This window comes from Hemitrygon akajei, chromosome 5 (genome assembly GCF_048418815.1).
Source record: "Hemitrygon akajei chromosome 5, sHemAka1.3, whole genome shotgun sequence".
In the NCBI taxonomy this organism is placed as follows: Eukaryota; Metazoa; Chordata; class Chondrichthyes; order Myliobatiformes; family Dasyatidae; genus Hemitrygon; species Hemitrygon akajei.
The window spans coordinates 190,063,800-190,076,499 of NC_133128.1; the positions used below are offsets into that span (position 1 = coordinate 190,063,800).

The 12,700-nt window shown below is 39.4% G+C and overlaps 1 protein-coding gene across 1 annotated transcript in view; it reads right to left on the reverse strand.

Annotated features, from left to right (window-relative positions):
• The window catches only part of cfap221 (cilia and flagella associated protein 221), a 212,724-nt gene that overhangs the window by 149,288 nt on the left and 50,736 nt on the right, over positions 1-12,700 (reverse strand). The window contains exons 3-4 of the mRNA XM_073047564.1: positions 12,165-12,332; positions 3,285-3,385 (exon numbers count right to left, since the gene is read on the reverse strand). Coding sequence (XP_072903665.1) covers positions 3,285-3,385; positions 12,165-12,300 — 237 coding nt within the window. The 5' untranslated portion in view covers positions 12,301-12,332. The remainder of the gene's footprint in view (positions 1-3,284; positions 3,386-12,164; positions 12,333-12,700) is intronic.

The following is a 12,700-nucleotide window of genomic DNA, read 5'->3' on the forward strand; positions in this document are numbered from 1 at the left end:
TCACAGATGCTACCTGACCTGCTGAGTTCCTTCAGCATTTCATGTGTGTTGCTTGGATTTCCAGCATCTGCAGATTATCTCTCACTTACCATTATCCATCACTAAACGTTAAAATGAGCTTTTCCTTAAGATGCATAGTTGGCACCTTTCTTCATGAAAATCATTTGAAATCACTAAATTAATATGAATTTCAGATATTAATGATTATTCTCACTGTAAAAGTCCTTGAAAATTAAAGGCCTTATTGAAAGAGGTCCAATTCTCTAAATTGGAGCAGATAGCAAATGTTCTTAACTCAGTGGATGAGTTTTAAGTGCTTTTTAAACATATTGTATGTTACTACCATTATATCATTTCCTTATAATTCAATTTCAGAACTAAATATCATCTGTTATTATATAATTCACTGAATAATTTAAGATTATTCTTAAATCTGATTTAACAATCTTATACATAGTTATCAATTAATGTTATTTTAATACTATCTAACTCTTATCAACATTTTTTGAAAAATTGATTAATTAATGGCATGTGATACCAATGGCTGGGAGCATTGGATATAAGGTAGGCCTATGACAAGATAACATTCTTGCAGCAGAGCTAAAGGCTAGTTCATTTTTGTTTCAGTGCAATTATAACAACTGCAACTACCAAACTTCGTGGACAATTGTCTAGGTTATGCATTGCACAGAAAAGGTAGAGCAAATCCAACCCAGATAATTATTTCCCCATTAAATTATTTTCAGTCAAACATTAATCAATGGACCATCAACACTGCTATCAAGTGAATGTACCATAATTGTGTTCAGTGATGTTAGGTTTGGATTTTCAGACCTCACCATAACCTTAGTCCAAATATGAAGATATCACTGTAGTGAGATGCTGAAGATGTTCTATAGGTCAGTTGTGGAGAGCGCCCTCTTCTTTGTGGTGGCGTGTTGGGGAGGAAGCATTAAGAAGAGGGACGCCTCACGTCTTAATAAGCTGGTAAGGAAGGCGGGCTCTGTCGTGGGCAAAGGACTGGAGAGTTTAACATCGGTAGCTGAGCGAAGGGCGCTGAGTAGGCTACGGTCAATTATGGATAACTCTGAACATCCTCTACATAGCACCATCCAGAGACAGAGAAGCAGTTTCAGTGACAGGTTACTATCAATGCAATGCTCCTCAGACAGGATGAAGAGGTCAATACTCCCCAATGCCATTAGGCTTTACAATTCTACCCCCAGGACTTAAGAACTTTTTAAAAGCTATTAATGCTTTTTGAGACGGTGATTTAGATGCATATCATATTTTTTTTTTACTGAGTTAAGTATTGTATGTAATTAGTTTTGCTACAGCAAGTGTATGGGACATTGGAAAAAAAAAAGTTGAATTTCCCCATGGGGATGAATAAAGTATCTATCTATCTATCTAAAGGTAAAGTAAAAATTACTGACCTTGATGTCGAAACAGCATTTGTGTTTGACTGTGTGTGGCAACAAAGAAGGTACTAATAGTACTGAAATCTATGGTAATTGTGGGCATGCTATTCACCGGTTGGAGTCAATGTGCACACAACTTAAGATGGCTGTGATTTCTGGAGGTCAAGCCCATGATAGGAGTTTGTCAAAGATTCAAAGTACATTTATTATCAAAATATGAATACAGTATACAATCGTGAGATTCATCTTCCTCCAGGTAGCCACGAAACAAAAAAAAACTCCATGGAACCCATTCAAAGAAAACATCAAACACTCAAAATGCAAAATAAAGAACAAACTGTGCAAACAATGAGCAAAAAATACACTGAACATAAAACATCAAACCACAAAGTCTAGGAATGTTCAGTTCAGTACAGTCATGCAATGCCTTGTGGGCGTGAACATCTTCACCAGCTTTTGCTTCATAAAGACGGGGATGGTTATTTGATCAATGTTTAATTACATTCACAGACCCTCAAATGAAGCAGAGGGTGCTCACACACAGCGGCACTGCACGTATTGCAGACATGGTTTGATGAAGTAACAAGTATCACACTCTACTGATACCTTTGATTCAATAAAGGTTTTGATCAATTACAAACCACCATAACATTAATAATGTGAGATTCAACAATGATCATCACCAATAAAACAGTCAAACCACCTTCCCTCTAATTCAACAGAATTACCACCTTTTTTTTTCCACAGATAACACCATATGACAGGAAGCTTCCTAAATACAATACCTACAACTGTTAGACAAGGTATGGCTATATTGAGAGGAGTGACTCACCTCCTTGTTCATCTGTAAGGCCAAACACATTTGTTGAATTGTCAAATGAACACAATTCCAATACAACTTGATACCACTCAGGGCAAAACAGCCCGTTTGATTAGCATACCATCCAGCTTCCAAAATATTACCTCTATCTTCTATCAGCACAACACAGAAATGAGCTGTTTCAGCCAACCACATCCATACTGCGCTTATTGCTCATCTAGTTTTCCTCTACACATTCTAGGTACCTGCCCAAATGCCTTTTAATTCAATTTATTTCTAACACATACTCTGGCAGCTTGCTGCAGATAATTACCATACACTGAATGAACATCTTATCCCTTTATGTTTCTCCTCTCTCATCTTAAACCTAAACTTACTAGTTCTAGACCTACTTTCCCTGGAAAAAAAAAACGATTTTGAGAATTTGAGCTCATCTTGGTTTTATAAATCACCATAAGGTTACTGCTTCCTAAATTCCAAAGAGAACAAATTCAGCCTATCCAATCTCTCCTTGAAAGTCTAACTGTCTATTCCAGGCAACATCCCAGTGAATGTTTTCTGCATTCTCTAATGCTACCATGTCCTTCTTCTACAACATGCAATGCAGTTACCCAGCCAGGCTTCCTCAACAAGGCTTCTCAAATCTATGACTTCTTTCAGTTTGAAGCACCATGGTAACAGCTGCACAAGAACACTGTCACTTGGAAATTTTCTTTTAACTTGCACAACATCCTGACTTGGAAATATATTGTTTTTCTTTCATCATTGGAAAGGCTACGCTCTGAAAAATTCCTTAAGTATTTTCAGAGACCACAGCAGTTCAAGAAGAAAGGTTATTGTCACTTCAAGAGTAAATAAATATTGGCAATATGTGCAAGCCTTTCCAATAAGAACCACAACCCTATAAATTAATAAAAATATTCAAAGCATAATGTCAAAACACATATCACTTGCATCATCTTGATGAAATTATCCACTCTTGATGATGAAACTATCCACAAAATATGGGGAAAATATCTCGCTATTTTAAGTTTTCAGCCTACCAGATTCTGTTGGTGATGCTTTCCTATGTCATAACCTCCAAAATGCAGAATAGCAGGGATAGCCTTAATTGTTTTGTTTTTCTGTAATGTGCTATAGATTTCTGCAAAATAAGTGGAAAAATAGAAAATGAAAAGTTCGCAGAAGAATATTAAATAAACTGAAGAATCATTTTAAAGCATATTCAATTTTAATTAAAACTTCCTTCATAGACCAGATAAAATACATTTGTTTGTAAATAAGGAGCTCAGTACTTTTCAGACCAGGATTGTCTAATCTTCCTTTCTGCCAAAAAACACTATAAATACCTATTAACATTGACTTCTACAATTTACTCTCAATGCATAACTGTGCGTTGTACAATGTAAAATATTTGTTTTATGGAACTAATTAAGATACTTTCTAAAACTCTTTAGGAAACTTATTGTGTATGACTGAAAACATATCAAGTCTAAATTCCACAATTCACAGGTTGGCATTACTACTTAACACAAAGTTGTTGTTATTTATTTGTTAGTGAAACTATTGTTTAAAAACAAATATAAATTTTATCCTGTAGGATGATGAGCAATAATATATAACCAATCTACTTCTATGTCCTTTCTAGTAATTTGGCAACTTTTTTACATTGTGAATATTACTGTACTAAAACAAACAAAACTGTAGATCAGTTTTTGATTGTGGACAGGGATTAAGTGGACGAAAGTCAAGGCATGCAGATAAGGCTATTAAAATGAGAGTCAGGTTTATAGTCACTGTTTAATATGACTTGAATGTTATATGATTTATTGTTTTGCAGCAGCGGTACAGAGCAAAGACATAAAATTACTATAACTTTGGGAAGCATAGTGGTTACCACAACACTTTACAGAACAGGTGATCTGGATTCAATTTCTGCCATCGCCTGTAAAGAGTCTGTATGTTCTCCCCGTGACCTAGTGGGTTTCTTCTAGGTGCTTCAGTTTCCTCCCACAGTCCAAAGATGTATTGGTTGGTAGGTTAATTAGTCATATATAAAAATTGTCTCATGATTAGGCCAGGGTTAAATTGGTGATTGCTGGGCAGCACGGCTCAAAGGCTTGGAAGGGTCTATTCCACGTTGTATCTCAATGAACAAATAACATACAAAATAAATAGTGAAAATAAGGACTATTTATTTTTATGGACTATTCTGATATCTGATGAGAGAGAGCACAAGAAGTATGCAAGTCTTTCTGACTGGTAGAGCTAGGAAATAACTTTATATCAAACTGCATGTGGCTACTGAACTTAATTAATTTTAGATACTTTTAATATTTATGCAAATTTCTTACAGAACTGCTCAGTTCTGCAGACTGAAAAGCCTTCACAATGTTAAGTATTTTCATCTACAAATGGTGCAAATTGTGTGAAGTGTTATGATTAGCTGCACCTACCCTGAATATATTTCAGAGCATAAAAATATTAAAAATAGAAGAGCGAACAAACCACTCTTCAGCAAGCCCACTCTGACATTTAACAACATCATGGCTGATCTTTTATTTTATTTCCAGTTACTGACTCAATCCTGATATTCTCTGACTCCCTGGATTTAAAAAAAAAAGTCTACTTATCTCAGACTTGAATGCACTGAATGATAGAGCATCACTAGTCCTCTGGAACAGAGAATCCAACAGATACACAATCTTCCAGTTAAAGAAGTTCTTAACTTCCTAAAAGAGGGACAACTGGTGGGAGCTGACAGAGGAAGTGGTAAAGATGGGTATGTTCACAATGTTTAAGAGACATTTGGACAGTTTAATGGATAGGATAAATTTAGAGGGAGATGGATCACACTCAGACAAACGGGACTGGCTCAGCTAGATAATTTGATGAGCTTGGATGAGTTAAACTGAAGGGCATCCATGAATCTACAACCTGTTCAGTCCCCATAAGTGTCCACAAATTTTAGATGATCTGGAATTGTCACATGTACCAAGATAAAGTGAAAAGCTGTCTTGTATACTGTTAATACAGATCTAATTGTTAGAATGCATTAAGGTAGACCAAGATAAAAGACCTTAAGACATAGGAGCCGAATTAGACCATCTGGCCCATCGAGTCTGCTCAGCCATTCAATCATGGCTGATCCTTTTTTTTTCTCCTCCTCAACACCAGTTCCTGGCCTTCTCCCCGTAACCTTTGATGCCATGTCCAATCAAGAACCTATCAATCTCTGCCTTAAATACACCCAACGACCTGGCCTCCACAGCTGCACGTGGCAACCAATTCCACAAATTCACCACTTTTTGGCTAAAGAAATTTGTCTGCATCTCTGTTTTGAAAGGGTGCCCCTCTAACCTGAGGTTGTGCCCTCTTGTCCTAGACTCTCCCACTATGGGAAATATCCTTTCCATATCTACTCTCTCTAGGCCTTTCAACGTTCGAAAGATTTCAATGAGATCCCCCACCTCATCCTTCTGAATTCCAGTGAGTACAGACCCAGAGCCATCAAATGTTCCTTGTATGATAACCCTTTCATTCCTGGAATCATCCTTGTGAACCTCCTCTGGACCCTCTCCAATGCCAGCTCATCTTTTCTAAGATGAGGGGCCCAAAACTGTTCACAATACTCAAGGTGAGGACTCACCAGTGCCTTATAAAGCCTCAGCATCACATCCTTGCTCTTGTATTCTAGACCTCTTGAAACGAATGCTAATATGGCATTTGCCTTTCTCATCATTGACTCAACCTGCAACTTAACCTTTAGGGTGTTCTGCACAAGGACACAAGGACTTTTGCATCTCAGCTTTTTCGATTTTCTCCCTGTTTAGAAAATAGTCTGCACATTTATTTCTGCTACCAAAGTGCATGACCATGCATTTTCCAATATTGGATTTCATTTGCCACTTTCTTGCCCACTCCCCTAATCTGTGTAAGTCCTTCTGCATCCTCACCTGTTCTCTCAACACTAACTGCCCCTCCACCAATCTTTGTATCATCTACAAACTTGGCAACAAAGCCATCTATTTCATCATCTAAATCATTTATCTACAGCATAAAAAGAAGTGGTACCAACACCAACCCCTGCGGAACACTAGTAGTCACTGGCAGCCAACCAGAAAGGGATCCTTTTATTCCTACTTCTGCCTCCTACTAATCAGCAATGCTCCAACCATGTTAGTAACTTTCCTGTAATACCACGGGTTCATGTGTAGGACCTTGTCAAAGGTTTTCTGAAAGTCCAAATATACAACTACTGCATCCCCTTTATCTATCCTACTTGTAATCTCTTCAAAGAATTCCCTGAAGGAAGCCATTCTGAATTTGTACCATCTTGTCCTGTGTCACCAAGTCAAGTCAAGTCAAATCAAGTCACTTTTTTACTGTCATTTTGACCATAACTACTGGTATAGCACACAGTAAAAATGAGACAATGTTTTTCAGGACCATGGTGTTACATGAAACAGTACAAAAACTAGACTGAACTACGTAAAAAACAACACAGAGAAAAAACTACACTAGACTACAGACCTACCCAAGACTGCATAAAGTGCACAAAACTGTGCAGGCATTACAATAAATAATAAACAAGATAATAGGGCAGTAAATTGGTGTCAGTCCAGGCTCTGGGTATTGAGGAGTCTGATAGTTTGGGGGAAGAAACTGTTACATAGTCTGGTCGTACTCCATAACCTCACCTAACATCCAACAACTGACTCCAACATCTTCCCAATCACTGAGGTCAGGCTAACTGGTCTATAATTTCCTTTCTACTGCCTTCCTCTTTTCTTAAAGAGTGAGTGACATTTTCAATTTTCCAGTCCTCTGGCACCATGTCAGAGTCCAGTAATATTTGCAAGATCATTTCTACTGCTACCATAATCTCTAATGCTACCTCTTTCAGAATGCTAGGGCAGTGGTCCACAACCACCGGGCCGCAAAGCATGTGCTACCGGGCCACGAGGAAACGATATGATTTGGCGATATGAAACGATATGAGTCAGCTGCACCTTTCCTCATTCCCTGTCATGACCACTGTTGAACTCGAACACATGCGAGGTCATCAGTCAGTCATTAACCTACAACTACTCGATGAGTAAAAAACAAACGTCGCTTGAGAGTTTCTTTGGAAGAGGTGGTAGGGGACATAAAAGGCTTAACAATGATGATAATGCAGAGATAGCTGAGGCCAAGACTGCTGTCGGCCGGTCTGCAAGAATATTGGCAATATTAAACTGGTCCTCAGTGCAAAAAAGGTTGGTGACCCCCGGCCCTAGGGTGCAGTTCATCTGGTCTGGATGACTTATGTACCTTTAAGTCTTTCAGGTTTTGGAGCACCTTCTCTCTTGTAACAGTAACTATACTTACTTTGCTTCCTTTGCACACTACAACATCAGGCATACTGGTAGTGTCTTCCACAGTGAAAGCTGATACAAAATACTCATTTAGTTCATTAGCCATCTCCTTGTCCCTCATTGTTATTTCTCCTGCCTCATTTTATAGCGGTCCTATATCCACTCTCATTTCACTTTACTTACTTTATTGTCACCAAACAATTGATACTAGAGTGTACAATCATCACAGCGATATTTGATGCTGTGCTTTGCACTCCCTGAAGTACAAATCAAAGTAAATATAATAAAAATTAAAATTATAAATCATAATTAGAAAAATAGAAAAGGGAAAGTAAGGTAGTGCAAGTCAGGTCCGGATATTTGTAATGTACGGCCCAGATCTGGGTCAGGATCCGTTTAGCAGTCTTATCACAGTTGGAAAGAAGCTGTTCCCAAATCTGGCCATACGAATCTTCAAGCTCCTGAACCTTCTCCCGGAGGGAAGAGGGACAAAAAGTGTGTTGGCCGGGTGAGTCGTGTCCTTGATTATTCTGGCAGCACTGCTCCGACAGCATGCCGTGTAAAGTGAGTCCAAGGATGGAAGATTGGTTTGTGTGATGTGCTGGGCTATGTTCACGAACTTCTGCAGCTTCTTCCAGTCTTGGACAGGACAATTTCCATACCAGGTTGTGATGCACCCTAGGAGAATGTTTTCTACAGTGCATCTATAAAAAATAGTGAGGGTTTTAAGGGGACAGGCCAAATTTCTTCAGCTTTCTCAGGAAGTAAAGGTGCTGGTGGACCTTCTTGGCAGTGGACTCTGCTTGGTTAGACCAAGTCAGGTCATTTGTGATATTCACCCCGAGGAACTTAAAGCTTTTGACCTGTTGCACCTGCGCGCCACCAATGTAGATGAGGTCGTGTGGTCCGCTACTCCTTCTGAAGTCAACAACCAATTCCTTCATCTTGCTGACGTTGAGAGATAGGTTATTGTCTTCGCACCATGCCACCAGGTTCTTAATTTCCTCTCTGTACTCAGACTCATCATTACCCAAGATATGGCCTACAATTGTGGTGTCATCAGCAAACTTGTATATTGAGTTTGATGGAAAGTTGGCTACACAATCATGGGTGTACAGTGAGTGCAGCAGGGAGCTGAGTACACAGCCTTGTGGGGCACCAGTGCTCAGAGTGATTGTAGAGGAGAGCTTGTCCCCTATCTTTACAGCCTGGGTCCTGTCTGTGAGGAAGTTGAAGATCCAGCTGCGGATCTGAGTGCTAAGACCCAGGTTCCAGAGCTTAGGAATCAGTTTATTTGGAATGATGGTATTAAAGGCAGAGCTGTAGTCAATGAAAAGGAGCCTTACATATGCGTCTTTATTCTCCAGGTGTTCTAAGGAGGAATGTAGTGCCAGAGAGATGGCGTCTGCTGTTGACCTGTTGCTCCGGTAGTCGAATTGCAAAGCGTTGAGGTTGACCAGTAGGTTATGGTTCTCTTTTATCTTTAACATACTTGAAAAAACTTTTACTATCCACTTTGATATTTTTTGCTAGCTTGCTTTCATATTTCATCTTCTCCCTTCTAATGATTTTTTAGTTGCTCTCTGTAGGTTTTTAAAAACTTCCCAATCCTCTATCTTCCCACTAATTTTTGCTTTGTTGTATGCCCTTCCTTTTGCTTTTGCAATAGCTTAGACTTCCCTTGTCGGCCATGGTTGTACTATTTTACTATTTGAGTATTTCTTCATTTTTGGAATACATATGTCCTGCACCTTCCTTATTTTTCCCAGAAATGTATGCCATTGCTCCTCTGCTCACATCCCAGCCAGCAGCTCCTTCCAATTTGCTTTGGCCAACTCCTCTCTCATACCACTGTAATTTCCCTTGCTCCACTGAAATACTGCTACATCAGACTTTACTTTCTCCCTATCAAAGTTCAAGTTGAACTCAATCATATTGTGATCACTGGTTCCTAAGGGTTCTTTTACCTTAAGATCCCTAATCGCCTCTGTTTCATTACCTAACATCTAATCCTGTACAACTGATCCCCTAGTAGGCTCAATGACAAACGGCTCTAAAAAGCCTTCTCTTAGGCATTCAAGAAACTCACTCTCCTGAGCTCCATTGCCAACATGATTTTCCTAATCGATCTGCATATTAAAATCTCCCATGACCACCATAGCATTGCCCTTCTGACACGCCTTTTCTATTTCCTGTTATAACCTGTGGTACGCCTCCCAGCCACCATTGGGAGGCCTGTATATAACTGCCATCAACATCCTTTTACCCTTGCAATTTCCTAACTCAGTCTACAAGGATTCAACATCGTCCAATCCTATGTCACATCTTTCTACAGATTTGATGCCATTCTTTACCAGTAGAGCCACACCACCTCCTCTGCCTCCACCTTCCTATCCCTCCAATATAACATGTAACCTTGGACATTCAGCTCCCAACTACCACTATCCTTCAGCCACAATTCAGTGATGGCTACAACATCATACCTGGCAATCTGTAATAGTGCAACAAGAACATCCTCTTTATTTCTTATACTACGCGCAGTTACATACAACACTTTGAGTACCATTTCTGCTATCCTTTCTGATTCTGCATCCCTAATGCTTTGATACTCAGCCTGTTGGCTGCAACTCAGTCCCATCACCTGCCTGCCCTTCCTGACAATCTGACAGCATGCTATCTTTACTTTTTAGATAGATAGATAGATAGATAGATACTTTATTCATCCCCATGGGGAAATTCAACTTTTTTTTTCCAATGTCCCATACACTTGCTGTAGCAAAACTAATTACATACAATACTTAACTCAGTAAAAAAAAAATATGATATGCATCTAAATCACCGTCTCAAAAAGCATTAATAGCTTTTAAAAAGTTCTTAAGTCCTGGAGGTAGAATTGTAAAGCCTAATGGCATTGGGGAGTATTGACCTCTTCATCCTGTCTGAGGAGCATTGCATTGATAGTAACCTGTCACTGAAACTGCTTCTCTGTCTCTGGATGGTGCTATGTAGAGGATGTTCAGAGTTATCCATAATTGACCGTAGCCTACTCAGCGCCCTTCGCTCAGCTACCGATGTTAAACTCTCCAGTCCTTTGCCCACGACAGAGCCCGCCTTCCTTACCAGCTTATTAAGACGTGAGGCGTCCCTCTTCTTAATGCTTCCTCCCCAACACGCCACCACAAAGAAGAGGGCGCTCTCCACAACTGACCTATAGAACATCTTCAGCATCTCACTGCAGACATTGAATGACGCCAACCTTCTTAGGAAGTACATTCGACTCTGTGCCTTCCTGCACAAGGCATCTGTCATCCGTCCTATCCTGAGTCCCTTCACTCCAGTTCCCACCACCCTGCCAAATTAGTTTAAACCCTTCCCAAAGCTCTGACAAACCTGCCCACAAGAATATTGGCTCCCCTCGGGTTCAGGTGCAAGCCGTCACTTTTGTACAGGTCATATCTCCCCCAGAAGAGATCCCAATGATCCAAGAACCTGAAGCCCTGCTGTCTGCACCAGCTTCTCAGCCATGCATTTATCTGCCAAATCATCCTGTTTCTACCCTCACTAACGTGTGGCACAGGCAGCAATCCAGAAATTACTACCTGGGAGGTCCTGCTTCTTAGCTTTCTACCTAGCTCTCTAAATTCTCTTTTCAGGACCTATGTCATTGGTACTAATATGTACCAAGACATCTGGCTGCTCTCCCTCTCTAAAATGTCGTGGACGTGATCTGAGACGTCCCTGTCCCTGGCACCTGGGAGGCAACCATCCAGGTGTCCCATTCACCTCCACAGAATCTCCTGTCTGTTCCCAGGAGGTCAACCCCACAAAAGTATCCAAAGTGGTATACTTAGTTTTGAGGGGAATGGCCACAGGTGTGCTCTGCTCTAACTGCCGATTTCCATTTCTCCTAACAGTCACCCAGCTACTCACCTCCTGCAACTGCGGGGTGACTACTTCCCTGTAGATCTGATCAATTATTAATCCTCTCTCTCCTGTACAATCTGACAGGAGACTCTAACAATGTATTGCAACAGATACAGTGAAAGAGCAGTGCATGTAAACAATAAGGTGCAAGATCATACTGAGGTCCAGAGTCCATCTTATTGTACCAGGGAATCATTTAATAGCTCTTAAGTCTCATAATTCATTAAGCCTTAGCATAAAAATTGATCCAGCCTTTTGCTGTTGTCTATGGGCAGATCCAACCACTGAGTTCTAACAAAAAACATACATAAAATAGATCTAAACTCACATTTCTTATGCATATAATATTCTTCCCTTCATTAAACATTTTTAATTTAAAATACCTAATAAATAAAACTTCAACAGACATATCTTGCTCAATTAGCTGCTAGCTAACATCCTTGGGAATTCAAAGTATTTTAGCTCTTAAAAATAGATTTATTGGAAGTTTATTTTATATTCAGTACATCCATTTACTGATTAAAGCATAATAACATATTCACATATTAGAAAAAATTATGTATTCTTGAATAGGATTAAAATTTCATTCTTGAATTTGCTATGTGCTAGCGGTTTCATTGCTTATTTCTCAAGTTATCTTACTTGTTTCCAGTAAATGATTTGGCACATTTTCATGCTTGGGTTCCTCCACTAATCTGTCATTAGGAAGAATTGCCTGCTTTGTAAGGACATGACCATGGTTGCTGAACTGCTGGACAGCGTGTTTTTCCACCTCCATGATGGCACTGAATTTAAACAGCTTGCTCTGATCTAAAACGTGTAAATGAAAATAATTGTATATTAGGACTTCAGCATGTTTAAAATAATATCAGCTGAACATTTTAAAACAAAGATTTAGCATTATGTAATGCAGTTTTCTTCACAGTTTGAAACAGATTGAAACCATGTATTGTAACCTGTTTGTTTTGCAGGTGAAGGATAGTATATACAAGATAAAGTGTATCTTGGAGCTCGTTTACAAAGCAAAGCCCAAGCCTCATAAACCTACAGCCAAGGAAGTATCCCAGTGTTGCAATAAGACTGTAGGCCACGCAAAGAGAAACAAAATTCTAAAAATTGCCAATGCTTGAAATCCAAAATAAAAACTTATGAGAAGTACATTAACCTCAATTTCAAGC